A 24,696-nucleotide genomic window follows, 5' to 3' on the forward strand; every position below is an offset into this window, starting at 1 on the left:
TTCTTTGCTGGTGACACTGTCTGTGATTTATTTAGAATTCAAGGCACACTTAACCAGAATGGCTACCACAGCATTCTGCACCGACACGCCATCCCATCTGGTTTCGGCTTAGTGGGACTATCATTTGTTTTTAACAGGACAATGACAAGGAAAAGCAGCCAACAAGTGCTCAGCATATGTGGGAACTCCTTCAAGACTGTTGGAAAAGCATTGCAGGTGAAGCTGGTTGAGAGAATACTAAGAGTGTGCAAAGCTGTCATCAAGGCAAAGGGTGGCTATTTGAATAAATACAGTGAGGGAAAAAAGTATTTGATCCCCTGCTGATTTTGTATGTTTGCCCAATGACAAAGAAATGATCAGTCTGTAATTTTAATGGTAGGTTTATTTGAACAGTGAGAGAAAGAATAACAACAACAAAATCCAGAAAAACTCATGTCAAAAATGTTATAAATTGATTAGCATTTTAATGAGGGAAATAAGTATTTGACCCCCTCTCAATCAGAAAGATTTCTGGCTCCCAGGTGTCTTTTATACAGGTAACGAGCTGAGATTAGGAGCACACTCTTAAAGGGAGTGCTCCTAATCTCAGCTTGTTACCTGTATAAAAGACACCTGTGTACAGAAGCAATCAATCAATCAGATTCCAAACGCTCCACCATGGCCAAGACCAAAGAGCTCTCCAAGGATGTCAGGAACAAGATTGCAGACCTACACAAGGCTGGAGTGGGCTACAAGACCATCGCCAAGCAGCTTGGTGAGAAGGTGACAACAGTTGGTGCGATTATTCGCAAATGGAAGAAACACAAAAGAACTGTCAATCTCCCTCGGCCTGGGGCTCCATGCAAGATCTCACCTCGTGGAGTTGCAATGATCATGAGAACGGTGAGGTATCAGCCCAGAACTACACGGGAGGATCTTGTCAATGATCTCAAGGCAGCTGGGACTATAGTCACCAAGAAAGCAATTGGTAACACACTACGCTGTGAAGGACTGAAATCCTGCAGCGCCCGCAAGATCCCCCTGCTCAAGAAAGCACATATACAGGCCCGTCTGAAGTTTGCCAATGAACATCTGAATGATTCAGAGGAGAACTGGGTGAAAGTGTTGTGGTCAGATGAGACCAAAATCGAGCTCTTTGGCACAACTCAACTCGCCGTGTTTGGAGGAGGAGGAATGCTGCCTATGACCCCAAGAACACCATCCCCACCGTCAAACATGGAGGTGGAAACATTATGCTTTGGGGGTGTTTTTCTGCTAAGGGGACAGGACAACTTCACCGCATCAAAGGGACGATGGATGGGGCCATGTACCGTCAAATCTTGGGTGAGAACCTCCTTCCCTCAGCCAGGGCATTGAAAATGGGTTGTGGATGGGTATTCCAGCATGACAATGACCCAAAACACACGGCCAAGGCAACAAAGGAGTGGCTCAAGAAGAAGCACATTAAGGTCCTGGAGTGGCCTAGCCAGTCTCCAGACCTTAATCCCATAGAAAATCTGTGGAGGGAGCTGAAGGTTCGAGTTGCCAAACGTCAGCCTCGAAACCTTAATGACTTGGAGAAGATCTGCAAAGAGGAGTGGGACAAAATCCATCCTGAGATGTGTGTAAACCTGGTGGCCAACTACAAGAAACGTCTGACCTATGTGATTGCCAACAAGGGTTTTGCCACCAAGTACTAAGTCATGTTTTGTAGAGGGGTCAAATACTTATTTCCCTCATTAAAATGCAAATCCTGTCAGTGGGCAAACGTACAAAATCAGCAGGGGATCAAATACTTTTTTCCTTCACTGTATATATATATATATATATATATATATATATATATATATATATATATATATATATATATATGAATATATATACAGTGGGGGAAAAAATTATTTAGTCAGCCACCAATTGTGCAAGTTCTCCCACTTAAAAAGATGAGAGAGGCCTGTAATTTTCATCATAGGTACACGTCAACTATGACAGACAAAATGAGGAAAAAAAATCCAGAAAATCACATTGTAGGATTTTTAATAAATTTATTTGCGAATTATGGTGGAAAATAAGTATTTGGTCAATAACAAAAGTTTCTCAATACTTTGTTATATACCCTTTGTGGCAATGACACAGGTCAAACGTTTTCTGTAAGTCTTCACAAGGTTTTCACACACTTTGCTGGTATCTGGTTTTGGGGCTGTCGCTGGGCAACACGGACTTTCAACTCCCTCCAAAGATTTTCTATGGGGTTGAGATCTGGAGACTGGCTAGGCCACTCCAGGACCTTGAAATGCTTCTTACGAAGCCACTCCTTCGTTGCCCGGGCGGTGTGTTTGGGATCATTGTCATGCTGAAAGACCCAGCCACGTTTCATCTTCAATGCCCTTGCTGATGGAAGGAGGTTTTCACTCAAAATCTCACGATACATGGCCCCATTCATTCTTTCCTTTACACGGATCAGTCGTCCTGGTCCCTTTGCAGAAAAACAGCCCCAAAGCATGATGTTTCCACCCCCATGCTTCACAGTAGGTATGGTGTTCTTTGGATGCAACTCAGCATTCTTTGTCCTCCAAACACGACGAGTTGAGTTTTTACCAAAAAGTTATATTTTGGTTTCATCTGACCATATGACATTCTCCCAATCCTCTTCTGGATCATCCAAATGCACTCTAACAAACTTCAGATGGGCCTGGACATGTACTGGCTTAAGCAGGGGGACACGTTTGCACTGCAGGATTTGAGTCCCTGGCGGCGTAGTGTGTTACTGATGGTAGGCTTTGTTACTTTGGTCCCAGCTCTCTGCAGGTCATTCACTAGGTCCCCCCGTGTGGTTCTTGTGATCATTTTGACCCCACGGGGTGAGATCTTGTGTGAAGCCCCAGATCGATGGAGATTATCAGTGGTCTTGTATGTCTTCCATTTCCTAATAATTGCTCCCACAGTTGATTTCTTCAAACCAAGCTGCTTACCTATTGCAGATTCAGTCTTCCCAGCCTGGTGCAGGTCTACAATTTTGTTTCTGGTGTCCTTTGACAGCTCTTTGGTCTTGGCCATAGTGGAGTTTGGAGTGTGACTGTTTGAAGTTGTGGACAGGTGTCTTTTACTGATAACAAGTTCAAACAGGTGCCATTAATAACGAGTGGAGGACAGAGGAGCCTCTTAAAGAAGTTGTTACAGGTATGTGAGAGCCAGAAATCTTGCTTGTTTGTAGGTGACCAAATACTTATTTTCCACCATAATTTGCAAATAAATTCATAAAAAATCCTGCAATGTGATTTTCTGTATTTTTTTCTCTCAATTTGTCTGTCATAGTTGACGTGTATCTATGATGAAAATTACAGGCCTCTCTCATCTTTTTAAGTGGGAGAACTTGCACAATTGGTGGCTGACTAAATACTTTTTTCCCCCACTGTATATATATATATATATATATATATATATATATATATATATATATATATATATATACAGTTGAAGTCTGAAGTTTACATACACTTAGGTTGGAGTCATTAAAACTCGTTTTTCAACCACTCCACAAATTTATTTTTAACAAACTATAGTTTTGGCAAGTCGGTTAGGACATCTACTTTGTGCATGACACAAGTAATTTTTCCAACAATTGTTTACAGACAGATTATTTCACCTATAATTCACTGTATCACAATTCCAGTGGGTCAGAAGTTTACATACACTACGTTGACTGTGCATTTAAACAGCTTGGAAAATTCCAGAAAATGATGTCATTGCTTTAGAAGCTTCTGATAGGCTAATTGACATCATTTGAGTCAATTGGAGGTGTACCTGTGGATGTATTTCAAGGCATACCTTCAAACTCAGTGCCTCTTTGCTTGACATCATGGGAAAATCAAAAGAAATCAGCCAAGACCTCAGAAAAACAATTGTAGACCTCCACAAGTCTGGTTCATCCTTGGGAGCAATTTCCAAACGCCTGAAGGTAGCACGTTCATCTGTACAAACAATAGTACGCAAGTATAAACACCATGGGACCACGCAGCTGTCATACCGCTCCTAGAGATGAACATACTTTGGTGCGAAAAGTGCAAATCAATCCCAGAACAACAGCAAAGGACCTTGTGAAGATCCTGGAGGAAACAGGTACAAAAGTATCTATATCCACAGTGAAACGAGTCCTATATCAACATAACCTAAAAGGCCGCTCAGCAAGGAAGAAGCCACTGCTCCAAAACCGCCATAAAAAAGACAGACTACGGTTTGCAACTGCACATGGGGACAAAGATCGTACCTTTTGGAGAAATGTCCTCTGGTCTGATGAAACAAAAATAGAACTGTTTGGCCATAATGACCATCGTTATGTTTGGAGGAAAAAGGGGGTCCTTGCAAGCCAAAGAACACCATCCCAACTGTGAAGCACGGTGGTGGCAGCATCATGCTGTGGGGGTGCTTTGCTGCAGGAGGGACTGGTGCACTTCACAAAATAGATGGCATCATGAGGAAAGAAAATTATGTGGATATATTGAAGCAACATCTCAAGACATCAGTCAGGAAGTTAAAGCTTGGTCGCAAATGGGTCTTCCAAATGGACAATGACCCCAAGCATACTTCCAAAGTTGTGGCAAAATGGCTTAAGGACAACAAAGTCAAGGTATTGGAGTGGCCATCACAAAGCCCTGACCTCAATCCTATATAAAATTTGTGGGCAGAACTGAAAAAGCATGTGCAAGCAAGGAGGCCTACAAACCTAACTCAGTTACACCAGCTGTGTCAGGAGGAATGGGCCAAAATTCACCCAACTTATTGTGGGAAGCTTGTGGAAGGCTACCCGAAACGTTTGACTCAAGTTAAGCAATTTAAAGGCAATGCTACCAAATACTAAATGAGTGTACGTAAACTTCTGACCCACTGGGAATGTGATGAAAGAAATAAAAGCTGAAATAAATAATTCTCTCTACTATTATTCTGACATTTCACATTCTTAAAATAAAGTGGTGATCCTAACTGACTTAAGACAGGGAATCTTTACTAGGATAAAATGTCAGGAATTGTGAAAAACTGAGTTTAAATGTATTTAGCTAAGGTGTATGTAAACTTCCGACTTCAACTGTATATACTTTATGGACAGTATGTTGATACAATATGTAGTATATCTGAAGAATACGTGGATATAATAATATATGTACAGCAATAGTTGAATAGGATGGCCTTGACTAGAATAGAGTATATACATATGATATGGGTAAAACAGCATGTAAACATTATTAAAGTGACCAGTGTTCCATGTCTATGTACATAGGGCAGTAGCCTCTAAGGTGTAGGGTTGAGTAACGGGGTGGTAGCCGACTAATGACAGTGACTAAGTTCAGGGCAGGGTACTGGGTGGAAGCCGGCTAGCGATGGCTATTTAACAGTCTGATGGCCTTGCGATAGAAGCTGATTTTCAGTCTCTCGGTCCCAGCTTTGATGCACCTGTACTGACCTTGTCTTCTGGACGATAGAGGGGTGAACAACAGGCCGTGGCTCGGGTGGCTGATGTTCTTGATGATCATCTTGGCCTTCCTGTAACACTGGGTGCTGTAGATGTCCTGAAGTGCAGGCAGTGTGCTCCCGGTGAGTGTGCTCCCGGTGATGCATTGGGCTGACCACACCACCCTATGGAGAGCCCTGCGGTTGCGGACGGTGCAGTGTGTGTGTGTGTACCTGATATCCCCCACCAGTGGATGCTTCTCCTTCTGCTGCTCCAGCAGTCGTGTCAGGTAGCCCCCCACGCGCAGCGCGTTGCCTTGGAGATCCTCTTTCTCAATCACGTCCAGCACAGCCAGACCAATGGCACAGGACACAGGGTTACCGCCAAACTGGCAAATCCAAGAAGCAGAAAACAGTCAGTTCATGTACAACTGGAAGACAAATCTGCTGGGAATTGGCCAAATTAGCTAGCGAACTACAGTTAGCCTATTTACATTTATACTGAGTATACAAAACATTAAGGACACCTGCTCTTTCCATGACATAGAATGACCAGGTGAATCCAGTTGAAAGCTATGATACCTTATTGATGCCACTTGTTAAATCCACTTCAATCAGTGTAGTTGTTGGGGAGGAGACAGGTTAAAGAAGGATTTTTAAGCCTTGAGACAATTGAGACATGGATTGTGTATGTGTGTCATTCAGAGGGTGAATGGGCAAGACAAAATATTTAAGTGCCCTTGAACAGGGTATGGTAGTGTCAAGAACTGCAACACTGCTGGGTTTTTCACCCTCAACAGTTTCCTGTGTGTATCAAGAATGGTCCACCACCCAAAGGACATCCAGCTTGACACAACTGTGGGAAGCATTGGAGTCAACATGGGCCAACATCCCTGTGGAACGCTTTCGACACCTTGTAGAATCCATGCCCCGATGAATTAAGGTTGTTCTGAGGGCAAAGGGGAGGGGGGCAACTCAATATTAGGAAGGTGTTCCTAATGTTTGGTACACTCAGTGTATTTACAATTAGTTAGCTTCACTCTTTTGCTAGCTACCAAACACTCCTTCCTTCATGCCACCTCGTCACCTTTGGAGGCATGAAGGAAGGAGTGTTTGGTAGCTAGCAAAAGAGTGAAGCTAACTAATTGTAAATACACTGAGTGTACAAACATTAGGAACAGTTATGTTAACATTTGACCATTTATGTAACCACTTGGTTGCTAATCCTCTTACTGTGTTGAAGTACTCCATGCCAGAGTTCTTGAAGGCCTCTGCTACCTCTTTTGTGGTGACCACACATGACATGGGGTGCCCGTTGCCGATGGGTTTGCCCATGGTGACAATGTCAGGCACAAAGTCCTCTCCCTGTAGCTGGAAGGCCCAGAAGTGGGTGCCAACACGCCCGAATCCCACCTGCACCTCGTCAGCGATGAATAGGCCACCAGCCTTGTGGACATGTCTGTGGGGGAGAGGAACAGTGCAGTGGTATGGAAGTATGCGTGCACATACACACACACACATTGCTGCAATTTTTCAGCTACAAAACAACACATGTATTTGCTTGAGCAACAATGCAACACAAAAATACATCAAATTAAAAGTTTCCTCTTGTGCTCTTTCCTAAATAACAATAATGTAAATGATAGCCAATTCACACCAAAAAGTTACCAGATTGCCAATCAGATCACAATGCATCTTATAACACCCAATTTCGGTGTGGCAATGGTCCAATCGCAATCCAACAATATCAGGTGTAAATGGGGTCTTAGAGTGAGTAAATGCAGTCTCTTGGTACATACTGTGCCACTTTCTGGAAGTAGCCTGCAGGGGGAATGACTTGCCCACCACAACTCTGCAGCGACTCTGCAATAAAAGCAGCAATCTGCACAAGAGAAGAGCACATCAGACCCAACACCATGTCTCCCCTTATGTCAACACACACAGATAGGGGAAAGACTTTGGCATGTCCCAGGTAGTGTCCCAGGTCTATGAACCTGTGAATTCCTCTCTCCCTTTTTTCATGACAGTGGAGTCTCACTTTTTGGCCAACATTTAAGTTGTCCAGGAAGCCACTCCCAGCCAGGAAGAAAACAATCTCACAAATCCTTAAATGCTCAATAGCAACAACATGAAAAATATATGGTTAAAGGGATAAGATGAGACTGCATCATACAGCAAAAGGTCCATTAGGCTGGTTTGTCTTCTGTGAGAACTGCATTGGAATCCATCCATTGCCATCGCTTTGCCTTCCAGGGCTGCCATCACTTCCATCTTGCTACTGAACTGGGCAAGATTGACCTCAGAAAGTAAAGATGGGACCTTCCATTGGATTTGGTTGTGGATCTCCCAGGTTTTTCCTGGAACAGAGGGTTAAACCAGCCAGTATCATTGGCCCTGCGAGGCTCCACAAGAGCCCCTGTGAATCAGTGTAACCTGGGGACAGGCAGGTCTGTGGAATTCCTCTATGCAGCCCATTCTCGGCCCTGACCTGAGAGTGGGAGAAACAGCAAGAGAAGAGATAGGAAAGACGGGAGGGATAAAAGAAGGAGGGGTGAAAGATACAATTATTATTGCCTGTGTTGGGGGAAAAAACCGGCAACTTCCTTTGTGTTTGGGCAGTGCTTGACTTAGGCAGGAGCAAACCAGAACTGAGCACCTCAAATGTTCTACATAGTGTGATGGGTAAATAGTTAAGCTGTTTTATGTAAAGAAAAACAACACTGGACTGCAAAACATTAGAAGAACTTAGAAGTACAGTCCAGATTTGAAGACCACATCTTTCAGACATCCTGTGCAGGTACCTAAAGCCTAGACAGACTGCCATCTACTGTAGATAAATGTGACCCGTTTCAAGAAACTAGGCGTATGTCGCACGTCACTACTTCACAGGAGAGGCATATCAATAAAAATATGTTTTTTTGGCAGAAATGCCTTATGGAACATGTGACCTTTCATGTGCCTTAATAACAAACTTGTATGCCATCTGTAAATACAAATAAAATTGTTAAATAACGAGCCAAGTTGGTTAAGCAACGGAAAAATACAGGAACCTTCCCGCTAGCCATGATTGGCTGAGATAATGGATTGGCTGGAAATGCCGAGAGATGAGTTCGGATTGGTCTGCCATGTAGCATGCTTCTGTCTATAACATGAGCTGCTAAGTATGTGTGGATAATCCTGTCTACCGTGGCTTTTTTCCAAATATTTCATGAAGAACTGAAAAAGTTTTGCTACTGCTCTCAACATTGCTTCCCTGAAGTTAAATGCGCTATTGACAAAGCTCAGTAGGAAAACGTTGTGATGGACTACTTTATGGAGGATGATCATGCCATGTTGACTCTCTCTGACTCTGAAAATGAATCAGACAATGAGTAAAGCCCTGATTTAGGTAAAAACATTTTAATTGAACCAGACATTGTAGAGTCTTCTGATGACAATGGTGGGGAAGAAACGGTGTCTTTGTCACGGAAGTTGACCGAGTTTTGAAATCAGTGGAATGCCCATTGGAAGCAGAGAGATGATTGCCAAATGCGGAGAGAGTCCACCAAGCGAACACAGAAAGAAGGCAGTTGTATAAAATACCTGTCTCCGGATTACATCTTCAAACTAAGGGCAATCATGGCATCCATGACAGAAGGAGAAGCGTTCATCCATGTATACAGGTAAGAGTCTAGCTACATTTTCAGATATTGAACTCCTGAGTGGCGCAGTGGTCTAAGGCACTGCATCACAGTGCTAACTGTGCCACTAGAGATCCTGGTTCGAATCCAGGCTCTGTCGCAGCCGGCCGTGACCGGGAGACTCATGGGCGGCGCACAATTGGCCCAGGGTAGGGGAGGGAACGGCCGGCAGGGATATAGCTCAGTTGATAGAGCATGGCGTTTGCAACGCCAGGGTTGTGGGTTCGATTCCCACGGGGGGCCAGTATAAAAAAAAAAAAATGTGTTCACTAACTGTAAGTCGCTCTGGATAAGAGCGTCTGCTAAAATGTAAATGTAAATATTATAAGTTTCCAATTTTGTCAGAAAGTCATTTTAATTGCAACTTAAAGTGTACTGTTAGCTAGCTGGGTGGCTCGCTAGCTAACATTATGTTTATGATCTGTGTAGGAGCTCTAGAAAGAGGCCGAGTTCCCGAGTTGGAATTCTGAGTTGGATGACCGTTCAAATCGAGTTCCCAGTTTTTTTGAATGCGGCATTAGAGATTATGGTTCATTGTTTAGTTCATGTCTAAACAAAATACTCCACTATGCAAGTAACCAGTTCACTGTACCGTTTACACCTTCTGTATCCTGTGTAACATAACAAAATGTGGAAAAAGTCAAGGGGTCTGAATACTTTCCGAAGGCACTGGCTCTATTTACTCTCAGATTCGAAAATGCTAATTAGCATCAAAGTAGACATCATGCAAAACTACAAATCCCTGCAAGCTCCTGCACGTCATCTCCAGCTGACACCTTTGCTAATAGGTATTGTGTCAATATAAACTTGTACAAGACAGTTCACAGAATTGTCTATTTAAAGAAATGTAGCCAATATATTCAGTACTACATTTAGCTAACATCAGATAGTTCATCCAGAGATTCTTTGCTTTTGCCTAGATTCGGCAGTCTCGTCCAGATCATCATGGCTTTGGTAGTTCTTTATGATAACCACATTAGCAGCTAATTAGCATGTCTTTTTTTTTTTTTTTTTGGGGGGCGAATATATTGATAAGTCATCTTGTCCTAGAGAGATTTACACGGTTATCAAAATGTCACACGAAACACAGCCCTTATTTTAAGTGTTTCTAAAATCCCTTATGGGAAAAAATAATGGTGGAAAATGATTGGAACCATTTCCCTGTTTGACTGCTAGGTTTTATGGGTATTATGACTCATACTGTGGTACACTATAACGAGAGTATCGATGAACATGATTGTGGAAAATGTATGCTCACCGCTAGCAGCATTTTAGCCACAGACTGTCATGTCCTAGCTGTGTAGTCTGTGTTTTATAAATGCGAGCATTTAAAGATGCATTTACATCAGGAATTGGCAACTTGTTCTTATTTTGAGAAATAAGCATCATAACCAGGTAGGCCACTTTTCAATATCTTAACAAAGTGAATAGGCTATGTTGTTCAAACAGTTGGAGATGGACAGGAGGGTGTAATCATAACAGTTCAACTGTTCTACCTTGTTAGCAAGCAAATAGACCCAAGTTGGCTAGACTTTAAATATAAAGATTAGCTGGCTACTCACTAGCACGTGGGCTTGTGCTTGAGAGATTGTTTATGAGACCTGTGTTAATTTTCTATAATGCCTGCTACACGAAGTGCATTGTGCATGGTTCTGTTAGATTTGTAACAAAAATGGCATTTTCATAAACAGACTTGAAAGCCAGATCATGATTATTGCAAAAAAGCAGGTTAAACTATTTTGATAAAATACTTAAATGATTAGTGGGTGTTAATTTTACATGCAGTGTATTGACCTTTAATTTTTGCAGCAAAGCTTATTTAGAGAAAGCTTTAAAAAAATGTCGATGTATATCGTGAATCGCCCATAAGTTTGAAAAAATGGCGATATGATTTTTAGGCCATATCGCCCAGCCCTATTTGCAGGCATTAGATACTCTAGGTTAGATTACCCAGACTATGAGACCATTTTTTATTTTGTACCTTGTGGCCTTTCTCATGGGCTTTCTGTATAAGAATGTTGACGTCATCGGCATATGCTGTGGCGGGGTCTGGATGGTCTTGTCTATAGTTGCCTCTGTAGAGGTCAGGGCTCAGAGCCTAGGGGAATTGAGGAAAAGAACACAGTTGGAACATATTTCAAAAAAGCGCAGTATGTGAAAAACCATCTGAGCAATCAGTCTAAAGAGCAATGAACCTAGGGATGCTAGGATCTAGCATAAAGCAGCTCAGGGGTGAGAGTAGATTTAATTTCTTCCCGGTACTGGAACTCCTATGTGTGCATGCACAGAATTTTTTATGGTTCTAATAGTAAAGACATGTAATTTAACTGTAAAAATGTATACCTTTTTAATGTGGCATGAACACAACCAGGCATGATGTTTTCGTCTGATTGTCAAACAAATCACTTAAAAAAGAAGGCTACCTGTGAACATTCGCCACTCTAAAATAATTCCAGCATCTAAAACAGTTCACTGTGCACCTGCCATTTGATGAATGGAAAGAGACGTCTATTAAAACACCAAAAAGTGAAATGACATTCGGCGATTGTCTTTAGACACACTTGTAGCCTGAATTGATTGATGCGTCCACTGCTGTAGATGCGCGTCTCGGTTCCGGACAGTCATCTCTGTCTTGGCAAAATTGGAGTGTTCACGTTGAACCACTCCGCATTATGGAGTGTATACCACCCATTTATAAGTCCATTCAAAAAAATGTCATGTGACTGATAGGCGGTAATGATAAATGATGGTGTAATAGCCTACATATTTCTTGCCATCTTTGTTTCAATTCTTGTGATACGCTCATGTTTTACCGGTATGATGTACGCCCACTATTTCTTTTGCTGGTAAACCCGGACCGGACCGGCTTACTTTCACCCCTGGGTAGGCTATTCAAACATTAGCCTGGTGCCAGATCTGTTTGTGCTATGATGTCAACTCCTGACAAATGAGTGACAAGGAGTGACACATGATCGCTCAAACAGAACTGGGACCAGGCATGTTACTGTTAAACAAGCAAGCTACACAATTTAGTTGGTAAGTAATTACATTGGTACAAACTTGATATACAGTATGTACATATTCTATCTTGCAGTTCAAAATAAGTGTTGCTGGATTTTCCGGTTCTCAGTTTAGCGAGACAATTTCTTATATCAACCCACAAGAATAATCCATACAAGGTGGTGAGACAGGCTGACTTAGTTCACGTAGCATGTAACATTATAGGAGGATATTCTACAACCAGCCACATCAGACTTCATCTGTGATATCAAGGGAAACAGCTGACTGATCTTAGGAACACACTCTGCCACTTTATCTCTGCATCAAAGAGAAACGGAGCCTTAAAACAGTACGTATCTTATCAGAATAAGAACAGGTACATGACCTGTGGGAGTTATTGCTTACTACGCTACTATGCCTGTTTCACACACGTACACACTACCCTGTCAAATCCAATGGAGCATGTTGAGTCATGATGTTTTCATTCTGCGGTGGCAGACGGACAGGGACACTCACCACGTGAACAGATTTGCTCTGCTCTGCATTGGCCAGCTGGTGAAATTTATAGGGGCTGATGTTAATGAGCGATGACACATGGCCGTGATATGCACTGCAAATAGAGGAACATGGAAAAAATGAGAAAAACTGATGGTGACAGATGAAATACCAGATTCTCAATTAAATCTAGGGTAAATTCGGTTAATGATGTGTTATAAGTGAACATTGATCATAGAACTCTCTAACACATATGCACATTTAGCGCACACAAAAAATCACGTTAGCAAAATAATTAACATTTGGACCAGATGGCATATTATCTAAGACGAGTCTGGGTTAGTTAGTGTTTTTACTGCTCTAGAGAGAAACATTTACAAAGCATTTGCAACTGTGCAAAGTATGCAGATGTTATTATTGGAGAGAGACAATGTTTTTAAACTCTGTATGTACACTTCTTCTTTAAATTAAGATCAGATCCTGGTTTTAATTTTACCTTCTGTTCTTCCTTTTATGTTTTATTCCCCCTAGAATTTAACAGGTGCAAACTTTTCACTTGTCGCAAACACCAAAGCCTATACCCACAGTGTTGACTTACTTGTCCAACGTTATGATGTCTTTGTGGCCTGTGTACTCCCAGGCCAGTCTGAGGGCCAGGTCGTTGGCTTCGGAGCTGAAGTTCAAAGGGCAAAGTTCACTTCAGTTACACAGTCACCACAGAATACACAGGCTTGGCCCTGGATATCACAGTTAAGCATAACAAGAGTTTATATTTAACAGCCCTGCATAAAGGGATAGAATGGCCATCTATTGTTGCAAATTATTGGATAACCATACCATCCAAATTATTGGATAACCATACCATCAAAAATGTTTTTTTTAATAAACATTTTTGGGATGGAAATGCGCTTTCAGTGTAAACTTAAACAACTAAAACCAGATATATAGTATGTAGAAAATATAATAGACCTCTATATTTTTTTATAATATAATCTTTGAGAACTACCAATCACCAAAATAAAAGCTAGACAGTCAGGGAGAATTCAAAATTAATTTAGCAGTTTTGATTTTGTTATTATGCTTGAGCATAAGAACACAGCATTAGCCATGGCAAAATGCATAGAATTGCAGGAAATGTGCTTTAAAACTGCAACATGGCTAGTGGTTAAGAGTGTTGGGCCAGTAACGGAAAGGTCGTTGGTTCAAATCCCTGAGCCGACTCTGTGAAAAATCTGTCGATGTGCCCTTGAGCAAGGCACTTAATCCTAATTGCTCCTGTAAATCGCTCTGGATAAGAGTGTCTGCTAAATGACCAAAAAAATTTAACATTTTCTCTCAGCTCCATGGCAGAATATGTAAAATCTCATGAAATTTGCATTAAAATAGTATAATTCCCCCTAGCTACATAGATAAATTGTAGAATTGCAGGAAATTGGCTTATAGGTCCAAATAAGTTTTTTTTATTTTTTTATCTCAATATCAAACCATTTCTGGGTAACAATTAAGTACCTTAATATGACTGTTTTCAATTAAATATATATATATATAAAATAAAAAAAAACTGAAAATGAGCTGTTATTGGCCGAGAGATTTGGAACGCTATTTCTTATTGGTCTTTTAACTAATTTACCACCTGGTGATGTCAACAGGCAGGCCAAAACTCCATCCCACCAAAACAGGCTGAAATTTCAGCCTGTCTATTCAAACAGCTCTTACACTAAAAGGGTATTATCATATAAATAAATAATAAATAATTAGTCATTTAGCAGACGCTCTTATCCAGAGCGACTTACAGGAGCAATTAGGGTTAAGTGCCTTGCTCAAGGGCACATCGACAGATTTTTCACCTAGTCGGTTCGGGGATTAGAACCAGCGACCTTTCGGTTACTGGCACAACGCTCTTAACCACTAAGCTACCTGCCGCCCTTCATAATTTTCTAAATTTCACAGGATTATTCTGACCTCATAGTATGGAAAATGACTGTATATAAAACACAGGAAAATCAAATGGGAATTTAAAACATAATAGCTTTAAATGCACATAAACCAACTTTAGATATTATATAAACCAGTCAAAAGTTTGGACACACCTACTCATTCAAGGGTTTATCTTTATTTTTACTATTTTTTACATTGTAGAACAATAGTGAAGACATCAAAACTATGAAATAACACATATGGAATCATGTAGTAACCAAAAAAGTGTTAAACAAATCAAAATTTATTTTATATTTGAGATTCTTCAAATAGCCACCCTTTGCCTTGATGACAGCTTTGCACACTCTTGGCATTCTCTCAACCAGCTTCATGAGGTAGTCACCTGGAATGCATTTCAATTAACAGGTGTGCCTTCTTAAAAGTTAATTTGTGGAATTTCTTTCCTTCTTAATGCGTTTGAGCAAATCAGTTGTGTTGTGACAAGGTATACAGAAGCTAGCCCTATTTGGTAAAAGACCAAGTCCATATTATGACAAGAACAGCTCAAATAAGCAAAGAGAAACGACAGTCCATCATTACTTTAAGACATGAAGGTTAGTCAATATGGAACATTTCAAGAACTTTGAAAGTTTCTTCAAGTGCAGTCATAAAAACCATCAAAAACTATGATGAAACTGGCTCTCATGAAGACCGCCACAGGAATGGAAGACCCAGAGTTACCTCTGCTGCAGAGGATAAGTTCATTAGAGTTACAAGCTTTAGAAATTGCAAAGCATGGAGGAGGTGTTATGGTGTGGGGGTGCTTTGTTGGTGACACTGTCTGTGATTTATTTAGAATTCAAGGCACACTTAACCAGCATGGTTACCACAGCATTCTGCAGCGATACTCCATCCCATCTCGTTTGGGCTTAGTGGCACTATCATTTGTTTTTCAACAGGACAATGACCCAACACACCTCCAGGCTGTGTAAGGGCTATTTTACCAAGAAGGAGAGTGATGGAGTGCTGCATCAGATGACCTGGCCTCCACAATCCACGGACCTCAACCCAATTGAGATGGTTTGGGATGAGTCGGGAAGTAAAAGCAGCCAAAAAGTGCTCAGCATATGTTGGAACTCCTTCAAGACTGTTGGAAAAGCATTCCAGGTGAAGCTGGTTGAGAGAATGCCAAGAGTGTGCAAAGCTGTCATAAAGGCAAAGGGTGGCTATTTGAAAAATCTCAAATATATTTTGATTTGTTTAACACTTTTCTGGTTACTACATCATGATTCCATATGTGATATTTTATAGTTTTAATGTCTTCACTATTATTCTACAATGTAAAAAATAGTAAAAATAAAGAAAAACCCTTGAATGAGTACTGTAGATGTAATATACAGTGGGGGAAAAAAGTATTTAGTCAGCCACCAACTGTGCAAGTTCTCCCACTTAAAAAGATGAGAGAGGCCTGTAATTTTCATCATAGGTACACGTCAACTATGACAGACAAAATGAGGAAAAAAAATCCAGAAAATCACATTGTAGGATTTTTAATGCATTTATTTGCAAATTATGGTGGAAAATAAGTATTTGGTCACCTACAAACAAGCAAGATTTCTGGCTCTCACAGACCTGTAACTTCTTCTTTAAGAGGCTCCTCTGTCCTCCACTCGTTACCTGTATTAATGGCACCTGTTTGAACTTGTTATCAGTATAAAAGACACCTGTCCACAACCTCAAACTGTCACACTCCAAACTCCACTATGGCCAAGACCAAAGAGCTGTCAAAGGACACCAGAAACAAAATTGTAGACCTGCACCAGGCTGGGAAGACTGAATCTGCAATAGGTAAGCAGCTTGGTTTGAAGAAATCAACTGTGGGAGCAATTATTAGGAAATGGAAGACATACAAGACCACTGATAATCTCCCTCGATCTGGGGCTCCCACGCAAGATCTCACCCCGTGGGGTCAAAATGATCACAAGAACAGTGAGCAAAAATCCCCAGAACCACACGGGGACCTAGTAAATGACCTGCAGAGAGCTGGGACCAAAGTAACAAAGCCTACCATCAGTAACACACTACGCCGCCAGGGACTCAAATCCTGCAGTGCCAGACGTGTCCCCCTGCTTAAGCCAGTACATGTCCAGGCCCGTCTGAAGTTTGCTAGAGTGCAGAGTTGCATCCATGCTGAGTTGCATCTAAAGAACACCATACCTACTGTGAAGCATGGGTGTGGAAACATCATGCTTTGGGGCTGTTTTTCTGCAAAGGGACCAGGACGACTGATCCATGTAAAGGAAAGAATGAATGGGGCCATGTATCGTGAGATTTTGAGTGAAAACCTCCTTCCATCAGCAAGGGCATTGAAGATGAAACGTGGCTGGGTCTTTCAGCATGACAATGATCCCAAACACACCGCCCGGGCAACGAAGGAATGGCTTCGTAAGAAGCATTTCAAGGTCCTGGAGTGGCCTAGCCAGTCTCCAGATCTCAACCCCATAGAAAATCTTTGGAGGGAGTTGAAAGTCCGTGTTGCCCAGCGACAGCCCCAAAACGTCACTGCTCTAGAGGAGATCTGCATGGAGGAATGGGCCAAAATACCAGCAACAGTGTGTGAAAACCTTGTGAAGACTTACAGAAAATGTTTGACCTGTGTCATTGCCAACAAAGGGTATATAACAAAGTATTGAGAAACTTTTGTTATTGACCAAATACTTATTTTCCAACGTAATTTGCAAATAAATTCATAAAAAATCCTACAATGTGATTTTCTAGATTTTTTTTCCTCATTTTGTCTGTCATAGTTGACGTGTACCTATGATGAAAATTACAGGCCTCTCTCATCTTTTTAAGTGGGAGAACTTGCACAATTGGTGGCTGACTAAATACTTTTTTTCCCCACTGTAAATCCTAGTTTATATTTACGTTATGGTTTTTTTTATAAAAAAAGACTGAAAGGAACATTGTATCATTGGAGCAAAAGCTTTTTTGTACAGCTGGGTACTATTAACACTCACATGCATACTGGTAATCTGACCATGTTGCTAGGTTTAATATAATCTTTATACACAAATAGCAGCCTTGTCCACCACAATGTCTAATCTTAAAAACGACTAACAAAATATGCTGTCTGTAATTCATATCACTTTGTAGCAATTACATGTGGATATGAGGTAGGGGAGTTCTGGGAGTGGTTCTCCATTTAGTGCTTCTTGAGATGAATAGGGCCAATTTATACACTTTCAAAACCAGTATGTGCAAGTTTAGCAAGCAAAACCAAAGAAAATTATTTTTTCACTAGGGATATGTGCTAAGATTCATTCAATCAATAAAAAAATATTTACTGTGTAGACGTAAAAGAAACTCAACTGGATACCAATGATTCACTTGCTAGTCGAAACTCTGGGGAAACTCTGACATTTCCAACTTGCTAACTGGTTGAACGTTGTATAACTACAACCAGTTAGCAAGTCAGACATTTCTGAGTTTCCTTGTTAAGCCTAGCACATGAACGCGGCATTATTCAAACATGGTTTTGCCATGGTGCAAAAAGAGTGTTGTTTAACCTAAAATCTGAAAACGTCAGTATCAGTTTCAAAGTTTTGATTGCATGAAGGGTATTTGTTTTTTACACTGTACTTTGTTATGAAGACAGGTCAAAGGTATTTTTTTTGCAGAATAACAGGTTGTCTAGACCAGTTCTGAGAGGTGTCCTAAACATTGCACGTGTGTGCATTCCAAAGCCCATACAGTGAGGGAAAAAAGTATTTGATCCCCTGCTGATTTTGTACATTTGCCCACTGACAAAGACATGATGAGTCTATAATTTTAATGGTAGGTTTATTTGAACAGTGAGTGACAGAATAACGCATGTCAGAAATGTTATAAATTGATTTGCATTTTAATGAGGGAAATAAGTATTTGACCCCCTCTCAATCAGAAAGATTTCTGGCTCCCAGGTGTCTTTTACACAGGTAACGAGCTGAGATTAGGAGCACACTCTTAAAGGGAGTGCTCCTAATCTCATTTTGTTACCTGTATAAAAGACACCAGTTCACAGAAGCAATCAATCAATCAGATTCCAAACTCTCCACCATGGCCAAGACCAAAGAGCTCTCCAAGGATGTCAGGGACAAGATTGTAGACCTACACAAGGCTGGAATGGGCTACAAGACCATCGCCAAGCAGCTTGGTGAGACGGTGACAACAGATGGTGCGATTATTTGCAAATGGAAGAAACACAAAAGAACTGTCAATCTCCCTCGGCCTGGGGCTCCATGCAAGATCTCACCTCGTGGAGTTGCAATGATCATGAGAACGGTGAGGAATCAGCCCAGAACTACACGGGAGGATCTTGTCAATGATCTCAAGGCAGCTGGGACCATAGTCACCAAGAAAACACTTGGTAACACACTACGCCGTGAAGGACTGAAATCCTGCAGCACCCGCAAGGTCCCCCTGCTCAAGAAAGCACATATACAGGCCCGTCGGAAGTTTGCCAATGAACATCTGAATGATACAGAGGAGAACTGGGTGAAAGTGTTGTGGTCAGATGAGACCAAAATCGAGCTCTTTGCCATCAACTCAACTCGCCGTGTTTGGAGGAGGAGGAATACTGCCTATGACCCCAAGAACACCATCCCCACCGTCAAACATGGAGGTGGAAACATTATGCTTTGGGGGTGTTTTTCTGCTAAGGGGACAGGACAACTTCACCGCATCAAAGGGACGATGGACGGGGCCATGTACCATCAAATCTTGGGTGAGAACCTCCTTCCCTCAGCCAGGGCATTGAAAATGGGTTGTGGATGGGTATTCCAGCATGACAATGACCCAAAACACACGGCCAAGGCAACAAAGGAGTGGCTCAAGAAGAAGCACATTAAGGTCCTGGAGTGGCCTAGCCAGTCTCCAGACCTTAATCCCATAGAAAATCTGTGAAGGGAGCTGAAGGTTCGAGTTGCCAAACGTCAGCCTCGAAACCTTAATGACTTGGAGAAGATCTGCAAAGAGGACAAAATCCCTCCTGAGATGTGTGCAAACCTGGTGGGCAACTACAAGAAAAGTCTGACCTCTGTGATTGCCAACAAGGGTTTTGCCACCAAGTACTAAGTCATGTTTTGCAGAGGGGTCAAATACTTATTTCCCTCATTAAAATGCAAATCAATTTATAACATTTTTGACAAGCATTTTTCTGGATTTTTTGTTGTTATTCTGTCTCTCACTGTTCAAATAAACCTACCATTAAAATTATAGACTGATCATGTCTTTGTCAGTGGGAAAACATACCTTTTGACCACAGAGGCATTTTGTTATCATAGCCCAATGGTGGTTTATTAAATTGTTCAAATGTTTAATGACTTTGTCAATCAACTTGTTCTTAATAAATCTAAATCATTGTTTAGTGTTTCTGTAACAATATGGACTTTTTAAAAATTCTAGTCCTTTGGGGTCATTTTGACGGCAGCCAAAAGCACCTAATTCTGCCTATAGTAATTTGATTGATAGGACCTTTATTTTAATATAGGTTTCTCTGGAGTCATAATAATAAGTTATCCGTACCACCAGAGGGTGGAGGGGGACCTGTATCAGTGATTTTTACCAGATAGAAAGATCACCTGCAGAGATATACAGTGCCTTCAGAAAGTATCTATACACCTAGACATTCCACATTTTGTTGTGTTACAGCTTGAATTCCAAATGGATTAAATAGATTGTATTTCCCTAACCCATCTACACACAACACCTCATAATGACAAAGTGAAAACATGTTTTTAGAAATGTTTGCCATTATTATTTTCAAAATTCTTCAAGCTCTGTCAAATTGGTTGTTGATCATTGACAACCATTTTCAGGTCTTGACATAGATTTTCAAGTAGATTTAAGTAAAAACTGTAACTCAGGAACATTCACTGTCTTCTTGGTAAGAAACTCCAGTGTAGATTTGGCCTTGTGTTTTGGTTATTGTCCTGCTGAAAGGTGAATTCATCTCCCAGTGTCTGGTGGAAAGCACACTGAACCAGGTTTTCCTCTAGAATTTTGCTTGTGCTTAGCTCCATTCCGTTTATTTTTATCCTGAAAAACTCCCAAGTCCTTATCTATTACAAGCATACCCATAACATGATGCAGCCAACACTATGTTTGAAAATATGAAGAGTAGTAATCAGTGATGTGTTGGATTTGCCCTGAACATAACACTTTGTATTCAGTAAATAAAGTTGCAGTTTTACTTTAGTGACTTATCACAAACAGGATGCATGTTTTGGAATATTTGTATTCTGTACAGGCTTCCTTCTTTTAACTTTGTCAATTAGGTTAGTATTGTGGAGTATCTACAATGTTGTTGATCCATCCTCAGTTTTCTCCTATCACAACCATTAAACTCTGTAACTGTTTTAAAGTCACCATTGGCCTCATGGTGAAATCCCTGAGCGGTTTCCTTCCTCTCTGGCAACTGAGTTAGGAAGGATGCCTGTATCTTTGTAGTGACTAGGTGTATTGATACACCATCCTAAGTGTAATGAATAACTTCACCATGCTCAAAGGGATATTCATTGTCTGCTTTTTTTTCATTTTTACCCATCTATCAATAGGTGCCCTTCTTTGCGAGGCATTGGAAAACCTCTCTGGTCTTTGTGGTTCAATCTGTGTTTGAAATTAATTGCACGACTGAGGTACCATACAGATAATTGTATGTGTGGGGTACAGAGATGAGGTAGTCATTCAAAAATCATGTTAAACACTATTATTGCACACAGAGTTGAGTTTATGCAACTTATGATGTGACTTGTTAAGCAAATTTTTACCCCTGAAATTATTTAGGCTTGCCATAACAAAGGGGTTGAATACTTATTGACTCAAGACATTTTAGCGTTTCATTTTTAATTAATTTGGAAAAACATAATTTCACTTTGACATTATGGGGTATTGTGTGTAGGCCAGTGACAAAAAAATAGCAATTTAATCCATTTTAAATTCAGGCTGTAATACAACAACATTTGGAAAAAGGCAAGGGGTGTGAATACTTTATGAAGGCACTGGTTAAAATCATCGACTGAAATGACCATGTACATACCCTGAGTTGACAAAGTAGCAGACAGAGAGCTTTTCAGGTAGCGTGGCCTGCAGCCTCTGGGCGTACTGGACAAGGTTATCATGCAGGAAGCGTGAGTTAGTATTCAGTAGCTCCATCTGTTCAGCCCCAGCCTTTACCACCATTGGGTGGCTGTGACCCACTGGGGAGTCAAGGACACAACCATAGAAATAGAATTGGTCTTCAAGTTAATGACACAATCATATAATTAGAATCGGTCCCATTTTCTGTACAATGGTGTTTAAATCAGGCCATACTGGTCCTGTATGGCTCAGTTGGTAGAGCATGGTGCTTACACCGTCAGGGTTGTGGGTTCGATTCTCAGGGCCACACATACGTAAAATGTATGCATGAATGACTGTATGTTACTTTGGATAAAAGTGGTTGCTAAATGGCATATATTATTTAAATCAAAGTAAAGCTATCTTTACACCTGATGAGCTTCTACAGGTGTGAAAGGAGTCTTGCAAAATCTCAACATTTAATAGACACAGATTGGTATCATAAGTGATGATTTTGCTAGACGCAGTGTGTTGTATGCAGTATTTTTTTTTTCTTTGAGGTAAAAGCATGTATGATGTTTATGTAGGCAATGAAAAGTAACCTTAAAAGAATGGCACTTAACTTCAAACACACTGCTATAGCTAGACATACTCAAACATACTCAAACAGGTCTCACATAAAAACAAAAACTGTTATTACATGAAATTGTCACAGTGTTGACTGACTTGCTCTCAAAGAAAATGTAACCCACCAGGAGTCATCTGTATGCAGTGGTGCTAGCAATGAAGTGCATTAACAGTGAAGTTACAGTTTTTTGTATCATTCTGCTGGGCTGCATATGTGTTGGCTCCCTGATATTAGGTAGTGATGAGAGAAAGGGGTATTACTTTACAAATTTTCATTGTGTTGCTCTTGCATGGAAATACATGCATTTCTATTGGGTTTAATCACTCAAAAGCGAGCAAACTTAGTATACAATAAATCTGTCCGTTTCTCCATCAGATCCTGTGACCATATCATGTTCTATGCTAAAATGACTGCAGTGAGTGTGTGATGTCACTGTCTATGTCAGTGAATAATGTGTTTGTGCCTGCTCTCACCGTGTGCAACGTTGTTGATGCAGTCCAAGTATCGCTCTCCATTCTCGTCGTACATGTACTGGCCTTTGGCTCGCACAATCTTGATGGGATCATGGCTGAAGAACACCTTACAGGATGGGCTGAAAGAGAACTGAGTCTTAATACATCGATACTGTAGCAATTGATGGTCATGGTGGTCATGGTGGTTCTTGGTTGCAGGGAAATGTGCCCTCACTACCTCCTGTGCCATAAATGGCAAGAAATCTAATCATAACTAGAAAGAAGTGTAGTGCGGTCCTCTCTAGCTCAATTGGTAGAGCATGGCGCTTGTAACGCCAGGGTAGTGGGTTCGATCCCAGGGACCACCCATACGCAAAAATGTATGCACACATGACTGACTGTAAGTCGCTTTGTAAGCGTCTGCTAAATGGCTTACTATTATTATTATAGTTACATATAGGTGGCAAATATACTGTAACGACCCTGTATTGTGTTCTGTGTTCATGGATGTGTTATCGTTCTCATGGGTACTAGCAGGGGTTAAATATGCCAGGACAGATGGAAAGGTTGGGGGGGTATGATGGGTAATCCCGCGGGGTTTTGGAATGATTAAATAGGGGTTACGGTCTCATCTCTCTCTCTTCTGTTCGGGACCATTGATTTGACATGTTCTATTTGTGTATGTTCGAGGTTTAGCGGCGTGGGCTGTGGCCTGAACAATAGCCCATTCAGGAATAAACCTGTGTTCTGCCTGTACACCTGGTGCCCGTCTCTCTTTTACTTTATGACCCAGCTGGGTCATTACAATACTAAGATTGACTCAAGCCCATCATTTGAAGGACTTGTTGTCTTTAACAAAAATAACCTTCTTTATTCGAAATGCAATTCAGTAAAATGATGATAATGCATAACCAACCACTATCCTTAGCCTTCCTTCCCCCTGTTAGCTTATATAATAAAAGTGTATATTTACCGTTGCTAATAGCACGCATATAAAATCACGATAACCTATACCTTTTACCTAAAATATAATTATTGTGTTGAAAAGAAGGGGACTTAAAAAAGTATCCTATCTCAGTTAGACCATGTTCTTTCTCTTCTGGTTTGAGATAAGAGATGACACGTATCTCAAGTTATTGTGTGGCGTGTTGGTAACTCTCGATTTGAGAAAGCACTCAAGGTTCTCTGTCAGGCATTGCTTATGTCATACACATTCGATAAAAAGTACATGTATTTATTTTGGTATTATGTGAATGTTCCGAAATAGAAAGTCCCTGTGATATAGCTTTATTGTAATTACATTTAAAATACTTTCTTATTGTCTCAGCAATCCGTGCAGAATTTGGAAGAAATGTCAATATTAAACACAGTTGCATACAGGCTATAAAAGAAATCGATGTCAATCGATGTCATACCCAATGTGCTTTTTCCGAAGATCAATTGTCTTCTCCTTACGAAAAATCTCTGCTGCCATCCTGACGTTCTTTCATTCAGAGAAAATGAACCCTTGTCCCTCATTTATCTCGGTTTTGTCAGTCCTGAAATTGCGTTGCAACGGAGCCGCGCAGCCACACGCACGCACGCACATGGATTTGCAGCCCAATACTGCCCTCTAAACACATTTTCAATGCTGCTGTGAAAACCGCAATGCAAGGACACTAACCGCAAGTCACAGCTGGTGACGCCTAATTAGCCTATAACTCATGAAAAAGTATTGAATTACTACACAAAACCTATTCGTGCAGAAGTGACTATGAAGAGACTTGTAGGGATTGTGTAGTGAATGTGTAGTTCATGCACTACTCAAGATACACAAGTAGAGTTTTGTAGAGTTCAATAGGAAAACAGTAGTTTCCAGTAGTAATCAGGTAGAGATTTTTACTACTTGATGTTGGTAGTAAATGAGTAGTCAAAATATTACAGCTTTACTACACAGGCTTTTTACTACTTGATGTTGATCATCAAATTAAATCAAATGTTATTTGTCACATACACGTGTTTA

At 40.8% G+C, this 24,696-nt stretch overlaps 1 protein-coding gene across 1 annotated transcript in view; it reads right to left on the reverse strand.

The window, feature by feature from the left end:
- Positions 1-24,217, reverse strand: part of etnppl (ethanolamine-phosphate phospho-lyase) — a 44,532-nt gene extending 20,315 nt beyond the window's left edge. Inside the window, exons 1-9 of the mRNA XM_041868268.1 lie at positions 24,110-24,217; positions 22,716-22,834; positions 21,595-21,754; positions 13,198-13,272; positions 12,621-12,714; positions 11,086-11,202; positions 7,224-7,306; positions 6,658-6,883; positions 5,659-5,813 (exon numbers count right to left, since the gene is read on the reverse strand). Coding sequence (XP_041724202.1) covers positions 5,659-5,813; positions 6,658-6,883; positions 7,224-7,306; positions 11,086-11,202; positions 12,621-12,714; positions 13,198-13,272; positions 21,595-21,754; positions 22,716-22,834; positions 24,110-24,168 — 1,088 coding nt within the window. The 5' untranslated portion in view covers positions 24,169-24,217. The remainder of the gene's footprint in view (positions 1-5,658; positions 5,814-6,657; positions 6,884-7,223; positions 7,307-11,085; positions 11,203-12,620; positions 12,715-13,197; positions 13,273-21,594; positions 21,755-22,715; positions 22,835-24,109) is intronic.
- Positions 24,218-24,696: the final 479 nt, after the last annotated feature.

Source organism: Coregonus clupeaformis, unplaced genomic scaffold (genome assembly GCF_020615455.1).
Source record: "Coregonus clupeaformis isolate EN_2021a unplaced genomic scaffold, ASM2061545v1 scaf0003, whole genome shotgun sequence".
Classification (NCBI taxonomy): domain Eukaryota; kingdom Metazoa; phylum Chordata; class Actinopteri; order Salmoniformes; family Salmonidae; genus Coregonus; species Coregonus clupeaformis.